Raw genomic sequence first — 21,709 nt, 5'->3', positions numbered from 1 at the left:
TGGGCCAGGGCCAAGGCAGTGGGGGCCGTTCCCTCACTGTTTCCAGGATGGCTTCATGGGCCACATGAAACCACTTTGCGGGCCGCATCTGGCCCCCAAGCCTTGTGTTTGACATGTCTGCCTTAAAGCATGCTAGCTGGGGGATTCTAGGAGTTGACATCTGCACATCTTAAAGTATCCTGGCTGGGGAAACCTGGGAACTGAAGTCCACATAGCTTAAAGCCTGCCTGCACAGAATTCTGGGAATTGAGGTCCATACCCCTTAAAGTGTACTAGCTGGGTAATTCTGAAATTGTGGAGAATTCTGGGATCCTCCCTCGTTCTCATGAAAGTAAAGAGAAGGAGGGAGGAAGCACAATCAAGATTTGCAGTATTCTATTACTGTACTTTAATAATAAATGTGAAACTGGCCTGTGTAACTTTGATTTCTAGTCTGCTCTGCTGTGAATGATTGACTTTAACCTTGCAACTCAGACTGTGCTCCCTCTCCCCCTTAATCTTCCTGAGAGCTAGGACAACTCTTCCCTGAGATGCTTTCTTGGGTTACATTCTGTTCCAGACTCAAGTTTCTTTTATCTGATCATTTTCTTGATAACATGTCTTCTTCCTGTTCCTCAAGGCCAGTGATGGCGAACCTTTTAGAGATTGAGTGCCCAAACTGCAACCCAAAACCCACTTATGCATGGTCGGGTGCTGGGTGGGCGTGGCCCATTTGGGTGGGCGTGGCTGTGGTTGTAACGGCAGACTGGGTGGGACTAAAAAGTTCAGTCAATCAATTCCAACTTTGCAAGATCTTTTTTTTTCCAGCGAGAAGTTGAAATTGATTGATTGAACCTTTTTTTTTTTTTTTTGCACACGGCGGCAGAGGCCTAAAGCGAAAAGCTTTTATAAAACCCAGCTAAAGGCCTAGGACTGGGGCGACGGCGCGTGTGCCCACAGAGAGGGCTCTGAGTGCCACCTCTGCCACCCGTGCCACAGGTTCGCCACCATTGCTCAAGGCTATTCCCTCCTCCCACTACACTGGGTGAACTAATGAGGTGGGGAAAAAAAAGCTTTCTCTTAAAGTCTGTGGAGAGTTTCAGTCATCCAGGTCATGGTTATCCCAAAGGTGCTTTTTCAAAAGGGAATTGGACTTTTTCCTTGAAGATATTTCACTTCTCATCCAAGAAGCTTCTTCTCTTCTAACTGAATGGTGGAGAATGGAAGGATTTACAGTCTAATTCCTTGCAGTCATCTGGTCGTTTTAGCACTCTTTCTGAGAATCCTTGAGGCCATTGGGAGGTACATCAGTGTGTTTCAAAGGATAAAACACCCAGACACAATGTGAGCGATGTGATATATGCAGTACAGTGCAGTGAGACGTTCAGATCTGTACAAATGCATGGCACAACATAGGACAGGGGCCAGCAACCTTAAACACTCAAAGAGCCACTTGGACCCATTTCCCAGAGAAAAGAAAACACTGGGAGCCACAAAACTTGTGTGGTGCGCGTGAGGGGGGGAGAGCTTGATTGAAGAGTTTAATTTTTAAAAAATAGAGGCTGCTGTGCATGAGCTCTCTCTCTCTCTCTCTCTCTCTCTCTCTCTCTCTCTCTCTCTCTCTCTCTCTCTCTCTCTCTCTCTCTTTCTCTTTCTCTCTCTCTCTCTCTCTCCCTCCCTCCCTCTCCTTCTCTCTTTCTCTTCTGAGAGAGAGAGAGAGAGAGCGCAAATGGCGGAGGAGGCTTGGAGCCGCAGGAGAAGGCTCAAAGAGCCACAGGATTCAGCAGTCCATCTGTATTTAAAAGACAAAGGCTGCTCTTTCGAAGACAGCAAAGTCCACATTTTGGACAGGGAGGACCGCTGGTTTGAAAGAGAGGGTCAAAGAGGCCATCTGTGTCAAAACTGAACAGCCCTCTCTCAACACAGGGGAGGGATACAACATCATCTATCTCCAGACTACAACACAGTCCTTTCAGTAGTTCCGAGAAGGCCTCACACCCATTTGCACCACTCAGGTGACCCTGAGGACACAGGTAAACCTCCAAATGGCCTCAGTGACTCTCAGATGGCTGCAAGGAAGATAAATCCTTCCATCTTCCACCATTCAGTCAGAACTGAAGAAGCTCCTGGGACGAGAAGGGAAGCATCTTCAAGGAAAAACAAAATCCAGTTGCCGTTTGAAGAAGCACCTTTGGGACTTTTTCTTAACGGCTTTTGAACATGGCAAATACACTGCTAAAAATCCAGTTGCTCGGTCACTGTCTGCTTGTGTGTGTCACTCTCAGGTACAAACTGAGGTGCCCGGCTCACCGATCTTTGTGATGCGTCTGGCCAAGCAATCCCGCCACCTTGAGGTCCAGATCCTGGCGGACCAATATGGCAATGCCATCTCCCTCTTTGGCCGAGACTGTTCTGTGCAGCGTCGGCATCAGAAAATCATTGAGGAAGCTCCAGCATCTATCGCAACTTTGGCTGTCTTTGAACATATGGAGCAGGTAGGTGGGAATTCTGCCTTTGAGGGGAGATAGCAGTGTTCCAGTATCTCAGGGGCTGCCCCAAAGAAGAGGGGGTCAAGCTATTCTCCAAAGCGCCTGAAGGCAGGACAAGAAGCAACGGATGGGACCTAATCAAGGAGAGAAGCAACCTAGAACTAAGGAGAAACTTCCTGACAGTTAGAACAATTAACCAGTGGAACAACCTGCCTCCAGAGGAGGTGAATGCTCCAACACTGGAAGCTTTTAAGAAGAGACTGGACAGCCATTTGTCTGAAATGGGAATAGGGTTTCCTGCCTGAGCAGGGGGTTGGACTAGATGATCTCCAAGGTCCCTTCCAATATTATTATTATCATCATCATCATCATCCTTGGTGGCTTTAAGAAATGTGGACTTCAGCTCCAAGAATTCCACAGCCAACATGCTGGCTGGGGAAATCTGGGAGTTGAAGTCCACACACGTTAAAGCATGGGCTCGCAATTTCTGATGTTGCATTGATCATGTGATCGCCGTTTGTGACCTCCATAACCGGCTTCTGACAGTGGGGAAGCCAGCAGGAAGTTGCAAGTTAGGGTCAAATGAAATCTCGGTTCATGGCCGTGGACGAAGTGCTTCATGACTCTAGCCAGAACTGATGTTGTTAAGTCAGGCATCATCACCATGTTACTTAATGATGGAGTTGCCAGCCTTAATTGCAGTTGATAAGTGAGGACTACCTATATAACTAAACATTTGCCCATTTTTAAAGAAGTAAAACCAGAATCGCCTAGGTGAGATGGACGGCGTAGAAATTAAATCAATCAATAAAATTAAATCTTCTGAGTTGGGTACAACTCCTGCAGATTTCATAGAAACATCCATGTAGTTTTCTACTTAACAATTTGTCAATAGTTTCCCATTGTCACCTTTGGGGTGTTTTTCATAGTCTAAGTTTAGTTAATAGCTTAGAGATTTCTGGGTAGTCTCCCATCCATCTACTAACTAGACCTGATGCTGCTTGGCTTCTGAGCTCAGATAAGGTTGCCATGGTGCTTCTACCTACTGAAATACTTTAGAAGTTGACAGGAACAAGAGGGCTTTCATGAACAGTCTCAAAATAAGTAGGGAAGCAGATTGGTAATTCTGCATTGAGGTGAGTTCCATAGTCTCAGCACCATCACCAGATTTATTTCCTTGTGCTCATTCTTTTGGAGTTCTAGTCTTGGACTCCTAGTGGGCAATCACTTAAACATGAGCCAGCCGTGTGCTGCAGCTGCCAAGAAAGCCAATGGAGTCCTAGGCTGCATTAATAAAGGGATAGAATCAAGATCAAGTTCTAGTACCACTTTATACAGCCTTAGTAAGACCACCCTTCGAATACTGCAGCCAGTTCTGATTACCACAATACAAAAAAGATGTTGAGACTCTGGAAAAAGTGCAGAGAAGAGCAGCAAGAATGATTGGGGGGGGGTGAAGGCTAAAACATACGAACAACGGTTATAGGAATTGGACAGGTCTAGTCCAGTGGTGGCGAACCTTTTAGAGACCGAGTGCCCAAACCGCAACCCAAAACCCAGTTATTTATTGCAAAGTGTCAGGGGCGCAACAGCATTGTGCCCTCGGGAAGGGGCAGGGAGGCGCCTTTGAGTGCCGCCTCTGGCACACAAAAAGTGGGGGTGCAAAAATGCGCCACCGTGCTGCAAGGCGCAAAAACAGCTGACACTGCACCACAGGGTGCAGATACAGGACGCTGCATCACATAAGAACGGGGCACGGCTAGTGTGTATCACGCAGGCACTAGCCCCGCCCCATTTGCAGCACGTGCACGCTCCCCTCCCTTTTCTTCCAGTCCACCAGTCGACAATGGTTGGTGACCTCTGCTCTACCACCTCTACTCTAGCTTGCTAGTCGTCCGCTTCGCCTCCTTTGTGCTGGGCAGGGCTCCTGCTCCAGGCAGTGGGGGCAGCCTGATGGGCCTGCTGCTGGCGGCGGTGGCACGCATGCCAACAGAGAGGGCTCTGAGTGCCGCCTCTGGCACGCATGCCATAGGGTCGCCACCACTGGTCTAGTCTAATGCAAAGAAGGACTAAGGGTGACATGATAGCAGTGTTCCAATATCTCAGGGGCTGCCCCAAAGAAGAGGGAGTCAAGCTATTTTCCAAAGCGCCTGAAGGCAGGACAAGAAACAATGGATGGAAACTAACCAAGGAGAGAAGCAACCTAGAACTAAAGAGAGATTTCCTAACGGTGAGGGCAATCAACCAATGGAATAGCTTGCCTTCAGAAATTGTGGTTTGTACATCACTGGAAGTTTTTAAGAAGAGACTGGACAGCCATTTGACCAGAATAGTATAGGGTCTCCTGCTCGAGCAGGGGGTTGGACTAGAAGACCTCCGAAGTCCCTTCCAATTCTATTATTCTGTGTTCTTGAGCCCAGAAATTGATGAGTCAGAATGCCACACCTACCCAACCAAATGATCTTATGAAGCTGTTTTGGTTCAAAATAGGTCCGACCATTTTGATGCAAGCCTTTCTTTCTTTTTTTCAGTGTGCCGTGAAACTCGCCAAGATGGTGGGCTACGTCAGTGCCGGGACGGTGGAATATCTTTACAGCCAGGATGGGAGCTTTTACTTTTTGGAGCTAAACCCTCGGCTGCAGGTCGAGCATCCTTGTACAGAAATGGTAGCTGACGTGAATCTGCCTTCTGCTCAACTCCAGGTAAGTCGAGAAGACCTGGTGGGAAGGACGAAGCTGGTTGCTAAGCACTTCAGCTGGAATAACCAGTTCTCCCAAGATCTTGAGCCAGGTGGGAAGAGTTTTTGGGGATTTGTTCCATATGTTGCAAGAAGTGAGTCCTGAACTTGGAACAAAGATCAGCATGCTGATAAGGCCAGGGATGAGTTCTGGCTGAAGTATTGCATTATGCAGGTGAAAAAAAAAACACACAAAACTCTCCCTGGTTGTTTTGAAATGGGAGGGTGTATTTTCAGACGAGGGGAACATTTAGTACTTGGTGTTTAAATTATTGTGTAATGGAGGCGAACTTCAGTTTGCAGAAGGGTTATGAGTTTCTAAAGACTTTCTTCGATTAAAATGCAGCTGTTGTGCTTTTATAACCATTTAGGGACTTTTTGCTGGAAATGGAAACAAAATGAAGTGAGGATTTATAGTTCTGACACTTGAAAAGGGATTAAATAAGGAAGTAAAGGAATTTTTGTAATACCAAGAGGGAGAAAGGATAATGAGTTTGATTATAAATGTTGAAAAAAAAATCATATTGCTTATTTTTCTTTAACTACAGTATTTTTCTTTTCCTCTTACTCTATTTTTCCTTTCCTTTCCTTCTTCCCTTCCCTCCCCTTCCCCCTTTCCTTTCCTTTCCTTCCTCTTTTTTCTTTATATTTGCTTTACATTTGTAACCTTTATGTAAATTTCTCAGTAAAAAAAGATAATAAACAATAACAAAAAAGACAATAAACCTGTGCTGTGCATCCTGGTTAAGAAAGTAAAGGGTTTCCTGTTTGATATTTATTTCATTCTTTCATTTATTTATATGCTTTCATTTCTATACCCATTATAATGATAACCAGAGAATTCTGAACAAATACAGATCATTATTATAGTTTGTTCTAGTTGTACACCACCAAATCAGTAAAGACTCATGGTAGGATACAACTGTACAGATAAAAAAAAAAAAACATGCAATCAAAGCATTGCCTGTTGACAAAATCCTATTTTTTTAAAAAAACCTTTAAAAAAGCAGATTACCTTTGCATTTCTCTTCTTTCACCATCAATAAGAGTTTCCTTAAGTCTTCTTCGTTACCAACTATCAAAGTAGCATCATCAGCACGTTTGAAGTTAATGATGTGCCAGCAACAATTCCATTTCTTCTAACCTAGCATTTCCCCATAATATATTCTGCAATGGGAGTTAAATAAGTAAGAAGACCATATACAACTTCAGCACATTTTTCCATTTTGTACCCTTTCCGTTGCTCCATACAGGTAGTCCTCAAGTTACGACCACAACTGAGCCCAAAGTTTCTGTTGCAAAGTGAGGCATTTGTTAAGCCCCATTTTACGACCTTTCATGCCACAGTTGTTAATTGAATCACTGCAAGTTAGTAATACGGTTGTGGAGTGAATTTGGCTTCCTCCATTGACTTTGCTTGTCAGAAAGTCACAAAAAGCGATCACATGATCTTCAAAAGACTGCCACCGTCGTTAACAAAAAAGAATACAAGTTAAGAGCTTTTGCGGATGACTTGGTGGTTACTTTGTCGCAACCTACTTATTCTGCAGTAAAGTTATTACAGTCGATTCATTATTATGGTCTGGTCTCGGGCTTCAAGATTAATGTTAATAAGACTAAAATTCTACCTAAAAATATGACTAGTCAGGAGAAGCAGACTTTGGCTAACTTGACGGGTTTTGAAATTGTTAATAAGGTAAAATATTTGGGGGTGATGTTATCTGTTTCTAATGCAAAACTATTTAAAAATAACAATGAAAGGTTGTGGGTTAGGGTACAGAAAGACTTGAAGAATTGGGAGAAGTTGCAATTATCCCTCATGGGAAGAATTGCAGTGATAAAAATGAATATTCTACCCAAGTTTCTTTTTTTGTTTCAAATGTTACCGATTTTGAAGAATGAGATTAATCTAAGTGAATGGCAGAAAGGCCTTAATAAATTTATTTGGGCAGGGAAAAAGCCAAGGGTTAAGTTTAAAATTATGCAAGACTTCCGTGAGAGGGGTGGACTCAAGGTACCGAATTTGAAATTATACTATGATGCGGTGGTTTTAACACTAATTAGTGATTGGGTAAATTTGACAAATCCTGAGATACTCCATCTAGAGGGATGGGATTTACTTTTTGGGTGGCATGCCTATTTAATATTTAATAAAAAAATGGATTGGGTCTTTAAATCTCATATTCTAAGAATTTCTTTACTTAGGACTTGGAGAAAATATTATAAAAGTGATTTTAAAGTACCATTATGGGCTATACCTTGGCATGCGATAGAAGGAATAAAAAGAGGTGCTAAAATGGACATGGTGTCTTATAGACAGCTACTTAGATGGGATGGACAAAACTGGCAGTTAAAATCACGGGAAGAGTTAGCACAAGAAAATATTATTTATTCTTGGTTCCAATATAGGCAACTAGTAGATAGATGGAAGGTGGATTGTAAGGTGGGTTTTCTTAGAGAAGATGAAAATTTTATTAAGCAAGTGAAGGATCAAAGACAAACCCACATTAAGAGGATTTATGGGGTTTTAGTTGAATTGGATTCAGAAACGGAACTAATTAAAGATTGTATGATCAGATGGGCGCAGAACTTTGGTGAGCCAGTTTCATTGGACACCTGGGAAACCATCTGGGTGAGAAATGTCAAATTTACACAAGCACAGAACTTAAGGGAGAATTTTTATAAAATGTTTTATAGATGGCACCTTGATCCACAAAAAATGTCTTTTATGTACCCTGACTTACAACCTAAATGTTGGAGATGTGGTTGTATGGATGCTACTTATTATCATATCTGGTGGTCGTGCAGAGAGATAAAAGCATTTTGGATTAAGATATGGTGGAATATCCAGAGAATTTTTAGAAGGAGGGTAAAATTTACTCCACAATTATTTTTGCTGGGTATAGTTACTGATTGTGATACAAAGGAGGTTATATTGATGTTAAATCTGATTACAGCCGCGAGGCTGTTAGTAGGACAATATTGGAAGAAGGAATCTTTGCCTACACTGCAGGAATGGTTTCTTAAAGTGTCTTATTTGGCGGAAATGGCAAAGATTTCGGCTTTTTTAAAGGAACAAACGCAAGAGAAATTTCTTGCTGTTTGGGATAAATGGATAAAATTTATACAATTTAAACTGGATATAAAAAAATATTATATAGCTTTTTCATAATTTTTATTTTTATATATATACATATATATCTCAATGTTATATTTTCTTCTTTTTTATAAATATAATTTTTTAATTGTTTTTTTTAATTAAGCCTGCTCTGGGAAGCTCAGGGGGGGGAAGGGGGGGTGTTTGGGGGGGGTTGGGGAAGGGGGGTTTTATTGTGTAATGTTTAGTTTTTTCTTTGTATATGTTGTTTTTTGTTCTTGTATTGTTTTGTTTTTTTTGTAAAACTTATAAAACTTTTTAATAAAAAAAAAAAAGACTGCCACCGTCCATAAATATGAGTTGCTTGCCAAGGATTTGAATTTTGATTCACCATGGAGATGCTGCAGTAAGTGTGAAAAATGGTCATAAGTCACTTTTTTCAATGCTGTTGTAACTTTGAATGGTCACTAAATGAACTGTTGTAAATTGAGGACTATCTATTCTAGTCTGACTCTCATTTCTTGGTCCTCATACACATTTTCCAATAGGCAGGTTAGGAGGCCCTGGGATACCCAGATTTTCAATGGCTCTCCATAAATTGTTGTGGCTTAGAACAGGGGTAGGTAACCTTGGCCCTTTTATGACTCGTGGACTTCAACTCCCAGAATTCCTGAGCCAGCCATGCTGAGGAGAAAGGGAGAGGTTTCCATGGTGAGCCATGCTGGCTCAGGAATTCTGGGAGTTGAAGTCAACGAATCATAAAAGAGCCAAGGTTGCCTACTCCTGGGCCTAGAAGATCAAAAGCCTTTGTGTAATTAAACATGTCTCTCTCCCTGAGCACTAAACTTTATTTTTGACTGAAAATAAGGGTGGAAATCTCTTTCAGTCCGGTTTCAAAAGCATTCTGCGATCTACCAATAAAAGGCCAAAAACTATCTTTCAAAAATCTAGAACCTTTAAATTTGTCGATGAAAAGTCTCCACAAAATAGATCAGGAAATTATCACTATTGGTGATGGACTGACTGATTTAAAATGCCCTTGCTGGCTAGGAAATTATGGGAGTTGAAGTTCACATATTTTAAAGTTGCCAGAGTTGAGAAACACTGATTTAAAGAATTTATACAGGAAGATTTTTTTCCCTTTCATTCACTTTTGTTTAGTGATTGTTCTAAGTTACAATGGCCCTGGAAATAGTTACTTGTGACCATTTTTCATATATAATCACTGTTGCAGCATCAACATGGTCATGTGATTAGAATTTGGACAATTGGCAACTGATTCATATTTATGACAGTTGCCAGATACACGTAACAACCGCATTACGAACTTAGCAACTGCAGTCATTCACTTAACAACTGGGGCAAGTAGCCTTATAAAATGGGAGAAAACTCGCTTAATAACTATCTTGCTTAGCAACAGATATTCTGGGTTCAATTTATAGAATAGAATAGAGCTGGAAGGACCTTGGAGGTCTTCTAGTCCAGCCCCCTGCTCAAGCAGGAGAAACTAAACCATCTCAGACAAGCGAATGTCCAGTCTCTTCTTAAAAATCTCCAGTGATAGAGTGCCCACAATTTCTGGTGGCAAGCTGTTCCACTGGTTGATTGTCTTCACTGTCAGGAAGTTTCTCCTTAATTCCAGGTTGCTTCTCTCTTTAGTCAGTTTCCAACCATTTTTTCTCGTCCTTCCCTCTGGTGCTCTGGTGAACAACCTGGCCCCCTCTTCCTTGTGGCAGCCCCTCAGATACTGGAATACTGCTATCTTGTTCCCTATTTCTTCTTTAGACTAGCCAAACCCAAGTCCCATAGCCGTTCTTCGTATGTTTTAGTCTCCCAGGCCTTTGATCCTCTTAGTTGCTCTTCTCTGAATTTTTTTCCAAACTCTCAACATCTTTTTTGTGATATGGTGACCAAAATTGTTGTCATAAGTTGAGGATTACCTGTAATGCTGAGAAAATAGACATTCAAATGACTCCATAATCAGAGTCTTGATTAATACTTACAGATCTTTTAAGTTGTTCTAGAAATGAGAGAGAGAGACAAGAAAACACAACACAGATGCTGGGACACTTATGCTTAGAGATGACATTGGAAGTTCTTTCTGTTGTGTACCTAATATGAAAAGAACTATATTTTCCTTTTTTTTTCCAGATTGCCATGGGAATTCCTCTCCACAGGATCAAGGATATCCGGGTCATGTATGGGGCTTCCCCCTGGGGGGATACCCCTATTGACTTTGATAGCTCGGCCCATGTGCCTTGTCCGCGGGGTCATGTGATCGCAGCCCGTATCACCAGTGAGAACCCTGATGAGGTGAGCCTTCTTATATCTGAGCCAGTTTGGCCTTGTTTACAGGGGTAGGCAAACTTGGCTCTTTTATGACTCATGGACTTCAACTCCCAGAATTCCTGAGCTAGCCGTGTTGGCTCAGGAATTCTGGGAGTTGAAGTCCACGGGTCATAAAAGAGCCAAGGTTGCCTACCCCTGGCCTAGTGGTTAAGGCACCAGTCTATAAAACAGGAGGCCATGAATTCAAGTCCCATCTTTGTCATGAAAGCCAGCTGGATGATTTTGGGCTAGTCCCTCTCTCTCAGCCCAACCCACCTCACAGGGGTGTTATTGTGGGGAAAATAGGAGAAAGAAAGTGTATTGAATTTGTTTGCCACTTTGACTTATTTACAAAAATAATAATGGTGGGATCACTTTCTCTCTGCCCAACTCACCTTGCAGGATTGTTGTTATGGGGAAAACAAGAAGAGGAAAGTGTACTGGATATATTCACTGGCTTGAATTATTTGTAAAAATAATGAAGGTGGGATACGAATCAATATAAATGTATAAGAAGTGCAGTGGTGGCTTGACTATAGACCATTCCCCCAGGAGAAATAAGGCTGGATTAATGGATGGATGATACTGCCCATCTCACTGTTGAAGTGACTCTGGGTGTCTTACAAAATGATAAAAAGATATCCCAAAGATGCTTTTTCACGAGGCAACAGGACTTTCTTGTTTTCCTTTGAAGAAGTTTCACTTCTCATCCAAGAAGCTTCTTCAGTTCAAGAAAGTCCAGTTGCCTCGTGAAAAAGCATCTTTGGGACAACTGTGACCTGGATGGCTGAGAATCTCCATAGACATTGTTAAAAAGATTATACAAAACGATTAAAATTAAGAAGATTCAATAAGGTAAAAAAACCAAAGGGACAGATGACATGAGGGTGTCTACCCCATCAGTCAGGTTTTAAGCCTCTTCCAGAAGACCAAGAGTGTGGGGGCCAATCTCCCCTCCATTGGGAGAATATTCCAGAAGGTGGCGGCCATAACAGAAAAGGCTCTTCCCCTGGACCCCGCCAGCCAAAATTCTTTGTTAGATGGGATCCTAGTAGGCTTCTTCCAATGGAGCAAGTGGGATGGGCCAATCCCTTTGGTACAAGCTGGATCTTCAGGTAGTCTGGACCCATGCCATAAAAGGCTTTAAATGTAATAATAGCCATCACCTTGGACCCTGAAGCTACAGGGATATTACATGTTGTCAAGGTATGGATTTAACAGCTAACCAGTTTATGTAATGTAAGATGTAATGATGGGAATGACTCAGCAGGGTCTGTGTCTCTTTAAGAGCATTTGAATAAAGGGAAGGTTCTGCTGATGTGTTCTCTCTCTTCTGTTTCCTGCTGTAACTGTGGTTTGTTGACGCCTGCTGTATTAGCATGTGTATGTATATTGTTTCTGGTGTATGATATTGTAGATAGTGTAAGATAAACCATCATTTACTATAGACCACCATTTACTGTGTTTACTCCTGGGATATCTCGCACAATAACATGTTCTGACACAAGTGCCACCCTAGGTGCCCCTAGAAATATTGGTGAAGCTATATTCTGTACCAGTTGTAGCTTTCGAATAGTCTTCAAGGGTAGCCTCATATGGAACATATTAAATCAGAGATGTCAAACACAAGACCCGGGGGCCAGATGTGGCCCACGAAGTAGTTTCCTGTGGCCCGTGAAGCTATCCTGGAAACAGTGAGGGAACGGCCCCCACTGCCTTGGCCGTGGCCCAGGCCGGTCGGGAGCCAATGTACAATTTTGTGATGGCCATCTATGCTGAAATGCATTCAGTCTTAGCTCCACAAGGCTGTCTAGAAACAGCAAGGAACTAGCCCCTGCTGGGTTGGCCCTGCCCCCTGGGTGCATGCTGGGGAGGTGTCACCCTTTGTGAGGAATGAAGAAATAGACCACGCCTTGGCGCTTGCCCCGGTCCCATCCCCTTCTGCCAGAGACCCTCAGATCTGTCCCACTCCTGCCCAGGCCCCCACAGGCACCCTTGACGCAAATGATGTAGAAATGGCCACATCCACCCAGTAGGCCACACCCACTCCATCCACACCCACCCAGTAGGCTGAACCCACCCTGGCCACACCCTCCTGCCCCCCCCCCGAGAGCAACCGCAATGCTGATGCGGCCCTCAATGAAATTGAGTTTGACACCCCTGTATTAAATGACTATTTCAAAATTAGCTCAGTTCCTAGGGACTTTATGAATTTACTGGTCCGATTTTTCTATTTTCTCCACAATCTTCTTTTTTGACATTCCTGTTTAAACTAAAGCCACTGAATTCTTCCCACTGAAAAGGGTGTGACCCTACCTTACTCACTCACCTAAGGGCATTCTTGACACTATTAATTGTTTTTAAAATGTCCCAGTGAGGAGCAAGCATGATCAGCGGTCACTGGAAAGGGAAAGGGAATGGATTTCTTTGAAGAATACTTTATGTGTCTACAATGGTTATACATATTACGTTGTGCCTGAGAAATAAGATTAATAAAGACATTGAACAGTGTTTCTCAACCTCATCACCGTGAAGATGTGTGGACTTCAACTCCCAGAATTCCCAGGGGAATTTTGGGTTGAAGTCCACACATATTAAAGTAGCTGACTGGGGAAAGCTGGGAATTGAAAGCCACACATCTTAAAAGTTGCTGAGATTGAGAAACGTTAATCCTGGAATTCTTGCCCATTTTAAAATGACTTTTAAAATGAATAATTCCAGTACGGTCATTGGATGTGTGTGTGTGTGTGTGTGTGTGTGTGTGTGTGTGTGTGTGTGTGTGTTTAAAAATATTCCATTTTATATTCCAGGGATTTAAACCCAGTTCTGGAACAGTTCAAGAACTGAACTTTCGCAGTAATAAGAACGTCTGGGGTTATTTCAGCGTTGCTGCTGCAGGAGGCCTTCATGAATTTGCAGACTCTCAGTTTGGCCACTGTTTCTCGTGGGGGGAAAACCGTGAAGAAGCCATCTCGTAAGTAAGAAGGAAGAGCGAAAAATACTTCCTCCTTCTTCTCTTGATTTCTCTGCCGATTGCAGAAGAACCAGGTGGCTTAATCTTGTTTGGTTTACTTGCCTGCATGGAATTATATTTTACAGATAGTCCTCGACTTACAAGCATTTGTTTAGTGCAGGGGGAGGCAATCTTGACTCTTTTATGACTCGTGGACTTCAGCTCCCAGAATTCCTGAGCCAGCATGGCTCAGCATGGAAACCTCTCCATTTCTCCTCAGCATGGCTGGCTCAGGAATTCTGGGAGTTGAAGTCCACGAGTCATAAAAGAGCCAAGGTTGCCTACCCCTGGTTTAGTGAATGTTCACAGTTACAATGGCACTGAAAAGTGACTTATGACTGGTCCTTCCACTTATGACTGTTTCTTTATCCCCATGGTCACGCCATCAAAATTTGAATGCTTGGCAACTGGCCTGTATAGGCAGTCTTCGACTAACATCTGCAATGAAGCCCAAAATTTCTGTTGTTAAGTGAGACATTTGTTAAGTGAGTTTTGCCCCATTTTCACAACTTTTCTTGCCACAGCTGTTAAGTCAGTCACTGCAGTTGTTAACTTAGTAACCCAGTTTTAAGTAAATCTGGGTTCCCCATTGATTTTGCTTGTCAGAAAGTCACAAAAGATGAAGTTGGGATACAGCAACAGTCGTAAATATGAACAGTTGCCAATCACCTGAATTTTTATGACACGATTATGGGGAAGCTGTAAAGGTTGTAAAGTGTGAAAAATGGTCATAAGTCACTTTTTTCAGTGCCGTTGTATCTTTGAATGGTCACTAAATGAACTGTTGTAAGTTGAGGACTACCTATATGTATGACAGTTGCAGCATCATGTATGATGATTGCAGCATCCCAGAATCATGTGATCGCCATTTGTGACCTCCTCAGCTGACTTCTGACAAGAAAAGTCAATGGGAGAAGCTGGATTTACTTAATGCCCACATGATTCATTGAATAACTGCAGTGATTTACCTCACAACCATGGCAAAAAAGGTCATAACTTTACAAGGCCTTGGTAAGGCCACACATGGAATTCTGCATCCAGTGTTGGTCACCATGACGTAGAAAAGATGTTGAGACTCTAGAAAGAGTACAGAGAAGAGCAACAAAGATGATTAGGGACTGGAGGCGAAAGCATATAAGGAACGGCTGCTGGAATTGGGTATGTCTAGTTTAATGAAGAAATGGACGAGGGGAGGACATGATAGGAGTCTTCTAATATCTCAGGGGCTGCCCCAAAGAAGAGGGAGTCAAGCTATTCTCCAAAGCGCCTGAAGGCAGGACAAGAAGCAATGGATGGGACCTAATCAAGGAGAGAAGCAACCTAGAACTAAGGAGAAGTTTCCTGACAGAACAATTAACCAGTGGAACAACCTGCCTCCAGAAGCTGTGAATGCTCCAACACTGGAAGTTTTTAAGAAGAGGCTGGACAGCCATTTGTCTGAAATGGTATAGGGTTTCCTGCCTGAGCAGGGGGTTGGACTAGAGGACCTCCAAGGTCCCTTCCAACATCATCATCATCATCATCATTATCATCATCATCATCATCATCATCATCATGCCTCACTTAACAACCACCTTCCTTAGCAATGGGAATTCTGGTCCCAATGGTGTCATAAGTCGAGGACTACTTGTACCCATTGAATGCAGTTATCACTAAGGTAGACAAAAGTAGTCCTCGGTTTACAACAATTCATTTAGTGAGTGTTTGAAGTTAACAATGGCACTGACAAAAATGACTTATGACCGTTTTTCACACTTAACGACCGTTGCAGCCTCCCCCCTATGGTCACATGATCAAAATTCAGGTGCTTGGCAACTGGGTTCATATTTATGACCGCTGCAATATCCCGGGATCAAGTGATCCCTTTTGCGGACCTTCTGACAAGCAAAGTCAGTGGGAAAGCCAGATTCACTTAACCACCGTGTTACTAACTGAGCAACTGCAGTAATTCACTTAACAACTGTGACAAGAAAGGTCATAAAATGGGGCAAAAATTCACTTAACAATCGTCTCGCTTAGGAGCAGAAAATTTGGGGCTAAGTTGTGGTTGTTAAGTCGAGGATTACCTGTGCTGAGGTAGTTTTTAAATAAAAGATCTTGTTATAGACCTCTCAGGGGCCAGGAACTGGATGGGGCCTCCAGGTTGGAAGAAGTGTAAAAGATGGTTTGGTGATGTTCTCCAGTTTAGTCGCAGACTTGACTGCCTTTGTTTAAATCTTCAGAAACATGGTTGTGGCTCTGAAGGAGCTGTCCATTCGGGGAGACTTCAGAACCACTGTGGAGTACCTGATTAAACTGCTTGAAACGGAAAGCTTTCAGCACAACCGCATTGACACTGGTTGGCTGGATCGACTCATCGCCGAGAAAGTGCAGGTAATCTTCTTCTGGCACAGAAAGGGATGAAATATATCCAAAAAGAAAAACAGGTGGCATTTTAATGTGAATTATCTGTCTGTATGAGTGTGCTAATTAGATCTGATTCTACTGACAGAAGACAACCTTTGTAGCTCAGGACTGAACTGTGGGGACCTGGGTGCTCTCTGAGCTTGGTGGCTTTATTGCAGACGTTTCATGACCCAACTAGGTAACCTCATCAGTGATAGAAGGGAGTGGGGTGTGGGGGGGGGGGAGAAGAAGGAGGAGGAAGAGGAGGAGAACTGTGGAGACCTTGGTGCTCTCTGTGCTTGGTGGTTTTATTGCAGACGTTTCATGACCCAACGAGGTTAACATCATCAGTGATAGAAGAGAGAGGGGTTTGTGGTGGTGGTGGTGGTGATGGTGGTGGTGGTGGTGGAGGTGGTGGTGGTGGAGGAGGAGAGGAGGAGGAGGAGGAAGAGGAGGAGGAGGAGGAGGAGGAGGAGAAGACTGTGGGGACCTTGGTGCTCTCTGAGCTTGGTGGTTTTATTGCAGACGTTTCGTGACCCAACTACCGTAGGGGGCAAAACCCACTTAACCAATGTGTCCCTTAACAACAGAAATGTTGGGCTCAGTTGTGGTCGTAAGTCGAGGACTATCTGTACTCCATTGGGCTTAAAGCATTCAAGTTAGTCCTGGGTTTTCTAAAGCAAACTCTGAAAGTTGGCCATTGGTGATACTAAAGGTTGAGCCATGGGCTGCCTCATCCTTAATTTAAGAATATAAAGAAGTCATTTTTAACACGGCCTGTCCCCCTCTTTTTCATCTAGGCAGAAAGACCGGACACCATGCTGGGGGTGGTGTGTGGGGCTCTCCACGTGGCCGATGTGAGCCTGCGGAATAGCATCTCCAACTTTCTCCACTCCCTGGAGAGGTAAAAACGGACTTTCGGCACTAATGTTTCTTAAAACTTCCTGTTTGTCTCCAGAGTTCTTTCCCTGAGCATGTTCTTAATGATCTTGCAGAATTGGTGCTAGGGAGATATAAGCTTGTCCAACTCACAAAGTCATACCGTGTTGATTTCCTAGATCAGGGGTAAGCAACCTTGACTCTTTTATGACTCGTGGACTTCAACTCCCAGAATTCCTGAGCCAGCCACGCTGAGGAGAAAGGGAGAGGTTTCCATGCTGAGCCATGCTGGCTCAGGAATTCTGGGAATTGAAGTCCACGAGTCATAAAAGAGCCAAAGTTGCCTACCTCTGTCACTAGCCTAAAATCTCCCAGGCTATATCTATTCGGTTGGAAGATTACAGCTTTAGTTTGGCAAGATTTTGTCTATTAATGTAAGCAGATAAAGAATGGGACTCAGTTTCACCATGTTATCTTTGCACTTAAGCCTAAAGTTACGTGAGTGTATCGGATGTACTGTGCCATAAACTAGCAAGCATAACCTTTGGATGTGATAGTTACAGGTAAAGTAAGCCTGTTTCAATGACTCTCGCAATCATTGCAGTGCCGGCTCAGGAATTCTGGGAGTTGAAGTCCACGAGTCATAAAAGAGCCAAGGTTGTGTATCCCTGTCCTAGATAGTAATGGCCCATTGAGAGCCAGTTTGGTGCAATGGTTAAGGCACCAGGCTAGAAACCAGGAGACTGTGAGTTCTAGTCCTGCCTTAGACATGAAAGCTGGCTGGGTGACTTTGGGCCAATCAGTAGGAGACTGTGAGTTCTAGTCCCGCCTTTGGCATGAAAGCTGATTGAGTGACTTCGAGCCGATAACCAGGAGATGGTGAATTCTAGTCCTGCCTTAGGCATGAAGAAAACTGGGTGATCTTGGACCAGTCACTTTCTTTCGCTCATTGAATGGCAGTTGAAATGATATGAATTAAAATACATTTTAAAAGCCTGGGGAAATAGGAAGGGTCTCTACCTGGCTAATTTGGCTGCTGTCAAGTCTCCCCTCCCCCCCAACAAGGCTCTTCCCCTTGTTGAGATCCACCTCCCTCCCTTCTGTAAGGAGAACCTGGAAGAGAAGAACTCACGTCCTCTTTTGTGCGCTATAATTAATTCAGGTCCTGCATCCTTCTAGTCTTATCTTTTTAAAAGCCTAAATGTTTTCTTGAAACACTATTTCCAGGAAATGGAGTGCTCTTATTAATCCTTCTCTTCCAGAGGTCAAGTCTTGCCTGCCCATACATTGTTGAACACAGTGGACGTGGAACTCATCTACGAAGGGAAGAAATATGTACTAAAGGTAATGTAGCACCAGATACACAGCTAACCTTCAGAGGAAATTGGACCACCATTTGTCTGAAATGATATAAGGTTTCTTGCCTGAGCAGGGGGTTGGACTAGAAGACCTTCAAGGTCCCTTCCAACTCTGTTATTCATGTGTTAAAACTGCTGATAGCCTTCTTCAATACACTTATTTGTGGAGACTGGTTGCTGGCATGCCGTGACCCGGTGCCGGTCCATGGACCAGGGATTGGGGACCCCTGATCTAACCCATCTGGAGGAGGCCATGTTTCAGAAGAGGTTCCTTAAGATTAATAATCAGAGGAACTTAGAAAATAATTTGAGATTTAAACGATGCAAACAAAGAAGATTGAAGGAGGGACATGGTAAGTATATCATCCTACTTTTTAAGAAGCAAGCAAGGTTGTGTGAAAGAGCTGTCCCAAAGAAGATCACGCTTTTTGGGAGAAGCTTGTGAGGTTAGACCAGGGGTCTTCAAACTTGGCCCTTTTATGACTTGTGGACTTCAACTCCCAGAATTCCTCAGCCAGGCACGCTGGTTGAGGAATTCTGGGAGTTGAAGTCCACAAGTCATAAAAGGGCCAACTTTGAAGACCCCTGGGTTAGAGATTTTTATCCATGGAAGTCCACCAAAGCAATGGCTAGGAGCAGGAATTTTATAGCCATAATCCCATCTCTCCATGATGATCTCTTGGAAAGTTGCTTTGGGTTGGGAAGGAAGCTCCCTCCTCAGATGTCAGCTGAGATGTCACCCAAAGTCATCCTAAAAAGGTTGAGATGTTGAGCATCTCCATCGTTTACTTCTTGCTCTTCTCTTTCTCGCAGGTAGCTCGCCAGTCTCCAAACTCCTACGTTGTCATCATGAACGCTTCCAATGTGGAGGTTGATGTTCACCGGCTAAGTGATGGAGGTCTCCTGTTGTCCTATGATGGGAGCAGCTACACCACCTACATGAAGGAAGAAGTGGACAGGTAACCTTAGATGCTTCAAGGGATGCTTGTAAGTGGAGGATGCCATTCCTTTAAAACCTTTGAGGGTGATCCTCAAAAGGTCCTTCAGCTTCATAATAATATGCAGTGTGGCCAAAAAGCAAAATTGGGCAGTCATCATACTATTTATACTTACCTTTAAAATCAAATGAAAGAGAATTGAATTTAATTGCCCAGTTGCTGCTTAAGAGGCATTAATAATCAAATCTACGAACCCACACATCCCATACACACCCATAAATATCCAGTTCATTGTTTAAAAAATGACGCACCAAGGAAATTTGTTTCCTCCACTCTGTACAAACAAATGCATACTAAGTACCTTTTTTTTCCTATAGATTTACTAACAGGAACTTAGTTTAAGGCAGCGGTTCTCAACCTATGGGTCGCGACCCGATTTGGGGTCGATCGACCATTTTTCAGGGGTCGCCAAAGGTGGCGATCTGCCATTTTCTCCCCTCCGGGGGCGCCGCCGCGCATGCGTGCCGCGCATGGGGGTGGCGCTGCGCCTCTGGGGGCACCACCGCGCATGCCCGCCGCACATGGGGGCGCCACCGCGCATGGGGCCATGCATGGGGCCGCGCATGGGACACAGCCGCGCATGTGCACCGCACATGGGGCCGCCACCACGCATGCACACCGCGCATGGGGGCCGCCACACATGCGCGCCGCGCTTGGGGGCGCCACGCATGGGGGGCGCCACGCCGCGCATGCGCATAACGTTTGTGTGACGGGGTCGCCGTCACACAAACGTTGAGAACCGCTGGTTTAAGGGAATGACAAAACTGTCAGTAGGCTGAAGGGATAAAGCTGGGTGCTGGATGTTTCTGCTTCCAGAATTCTGCCACTTGGCCTGATTGCAAATACAAGTATTCCTCAAATTATGACCACAATGGGGCCCAAAATTTCTAAGCAAGACAGCTGTTGTGAGTTTTGCCCCATTTTACGACCTTTCTTGTCACAGTTGTTAAGTGAATCACTGCCGTTATTAAGTTAGAAACACAGTTGTTAAATGAATCTGGCTTCCCCAACTGACTTTGCTTATCAGAAGCTTGGAAAAGGTGATCACGTGACCTTGGGACATGGCAACCGTCATGCCAGTGGCCAAGCATCTGAATTTTATCACCTGACCCTGGGGATGATGGTGCAGCGGTCGTAAGTGTGAAAAACAGTCATAACTCATTTTTTTCAATGCCATTGTAACTTGGATTGTTACAGGACTACCTGTAGGACTGTGGGTTTTGGTGTCCGGCATCTACTTCCAGCCCCACCCCTCACCCCCGCTTGAGCTGAAGATGCAATTAATGTGGAAATGAGGAGCATGATTCCAAGCTCCAAGTAGAAGCAGGCTCCAGTTATAGGTGGCAGCCATGTATCTTCGGTCCCAAGGTCAAATCCTGGATTGTTTTGGAGAAAGCTAACCAAGATAAGGAAGGCACACAGCCTATAAGGGTGGGGCTGTATCTCTGGGGTCTTATAAAGATCTTAACCAGGGGTAGTCAACCTTGGCTCTTTTATGACTCGTGGACTTCAACTTCCAGAATTGGGAGTTGAAGTCCACAAGTCATAAAAGAGCCAAGGTTGACTACCCCTGATCTTAACTTTAGGCTTTAGGAATCTTCCACTCTATACGCCTTTAATCTTGCTAAGGAAAATTCCACAACACCCTGCCCCCACCCCAGTAAAAACCCAAGGTTCTCCAGGATGCAAAATTGATTGCTTTCAATGGATTCCCACCCTCTTTTTCTTCTCAGCTTACATTGAATACATATTGGGACAATCCAGAAGACTTATTGTCTAATCTTTAGTTGGGACCACGACCTACCTATTTAAAATGGGGCAAAACTCACTTAACAATGCCATGTCTAATACTGGAAATAGACTAGACTAGAGTAGACTGGACTGGACTGGACTAGAATAGAATAGAATAGAATAGAATAGAATAGAATAGAATAGAATAGAATAGAATAGAATAGAATTGGAAGGGACTTTGGAGGTCATCTAGTCCAGCCCCCTGCTCAAGCAGGAAATCCTGTACCATTTCAGACAAATAGCTGTTCAGTTTCTTCTTAAAAACTTCCAGTGTTGCAGCATTCACCACCTCTGGAGGCAGGTTGTTCCACTGATTAATTGTTCTCACTGTCAGGAAATTCTCCTTAGTTCTAGGTTGCTTCTCTCCTTGATTAGTTTCCATCCGTTGCTTCTTGTCCTGCCTTCAGGCGCTTTGGAGAATAGCTTGACTCCCTCTTCTTTGTGGCAACCCCTGAGATACTGGAAGACTGCTATCATGTCCCCCTCATTCTTCTCTTCATTAAACTAGACATACCCAATTCCAGCAACTGTTTTTGTATGCTTTAGCCTCCAGTCCCCTGATCATCTTTGTTGCTCTTCTCTGTACTCTTTCTAGAGTCTCAACATTGTTTTTTACATCATGGTGACCAAAACGATGCAGTATTCCAAGCGTGAC

The 21,709-nt window shown here is 43.7% G+C and overlaps 1 protein-coding gene across 5 annotated transcripts in view; it reads left to right on the top strand.

Annotated features, from left to right (window-relative positions):
• The window catches only part of ACACA (acetyl-CoA carboxylase alpha), a 268,972-nt gene that overhangs the window by 59,850 nt on the left and 187,413 nt on the right, over nucleotides 1-21,709 (top strand). For all 5 annotated transcript variants that reach the window (XM_039350417.1, XM_039350415.1, XM_039350416.1 and 2 more), the window contains 8 exons: nucleotides 2,265-2,474; nucleotides 5,000-5,170; nucleotides 10,454-10,615; nucleotides 13,441-13,604; nucleotides 15,866-16,016; nucleotides 16,829-16,932; nucleotides 18,170-18,251; nucleotides 19,079-19,224. In XM_039350417.1, the coding sequence (XP_039206351.1) occupies nucleotides 2,265-2,474; nucleotides 5,000-5,170; nucleotides 10,454-10,615; nucleotides 13,441-13,604; nucleotides 15,866-16,016; nucleotides 16,829-16,932; nucleotides 18,170-18,251; nucleotides 19,079-19,224 (1,190 nt within the window). The remainder of the gene's footprint in view (nucleotides 1-2,264; nucleotides 2,475-4,999; nucleotides 5,171-10,453; nucleotides 10,616-13,440; nucleotides 13,605-15,865; nucleotides 16,017-16,828; nucleotides 16,933-18,169; nucleotides 18,252-19,078; nucleotides 19,225-21,709) is intronic.

This window comes from Crotalus tigris, unplaced genomic scaffold, assembly GCF_016545835.1.
Source record: "Crotalus tigris isolate CLP2741 ecotype Arizona unplaced genomic scaffold, ASM1654583v1 scf7180000018330.590113, whole genome shotgun sequence".
Taxonomy (NCBI): domain Eukaryota; kingdom Metazoa; phylum Chordata; class Lepidosauria; order Squamata; family Viperidae; genus Crotalus; species Crotalus tigris.
Note: the sequence above shows the minus strand (reverse complement) of the source record. Positions and strands in the feature narration are given on the sequence as shown.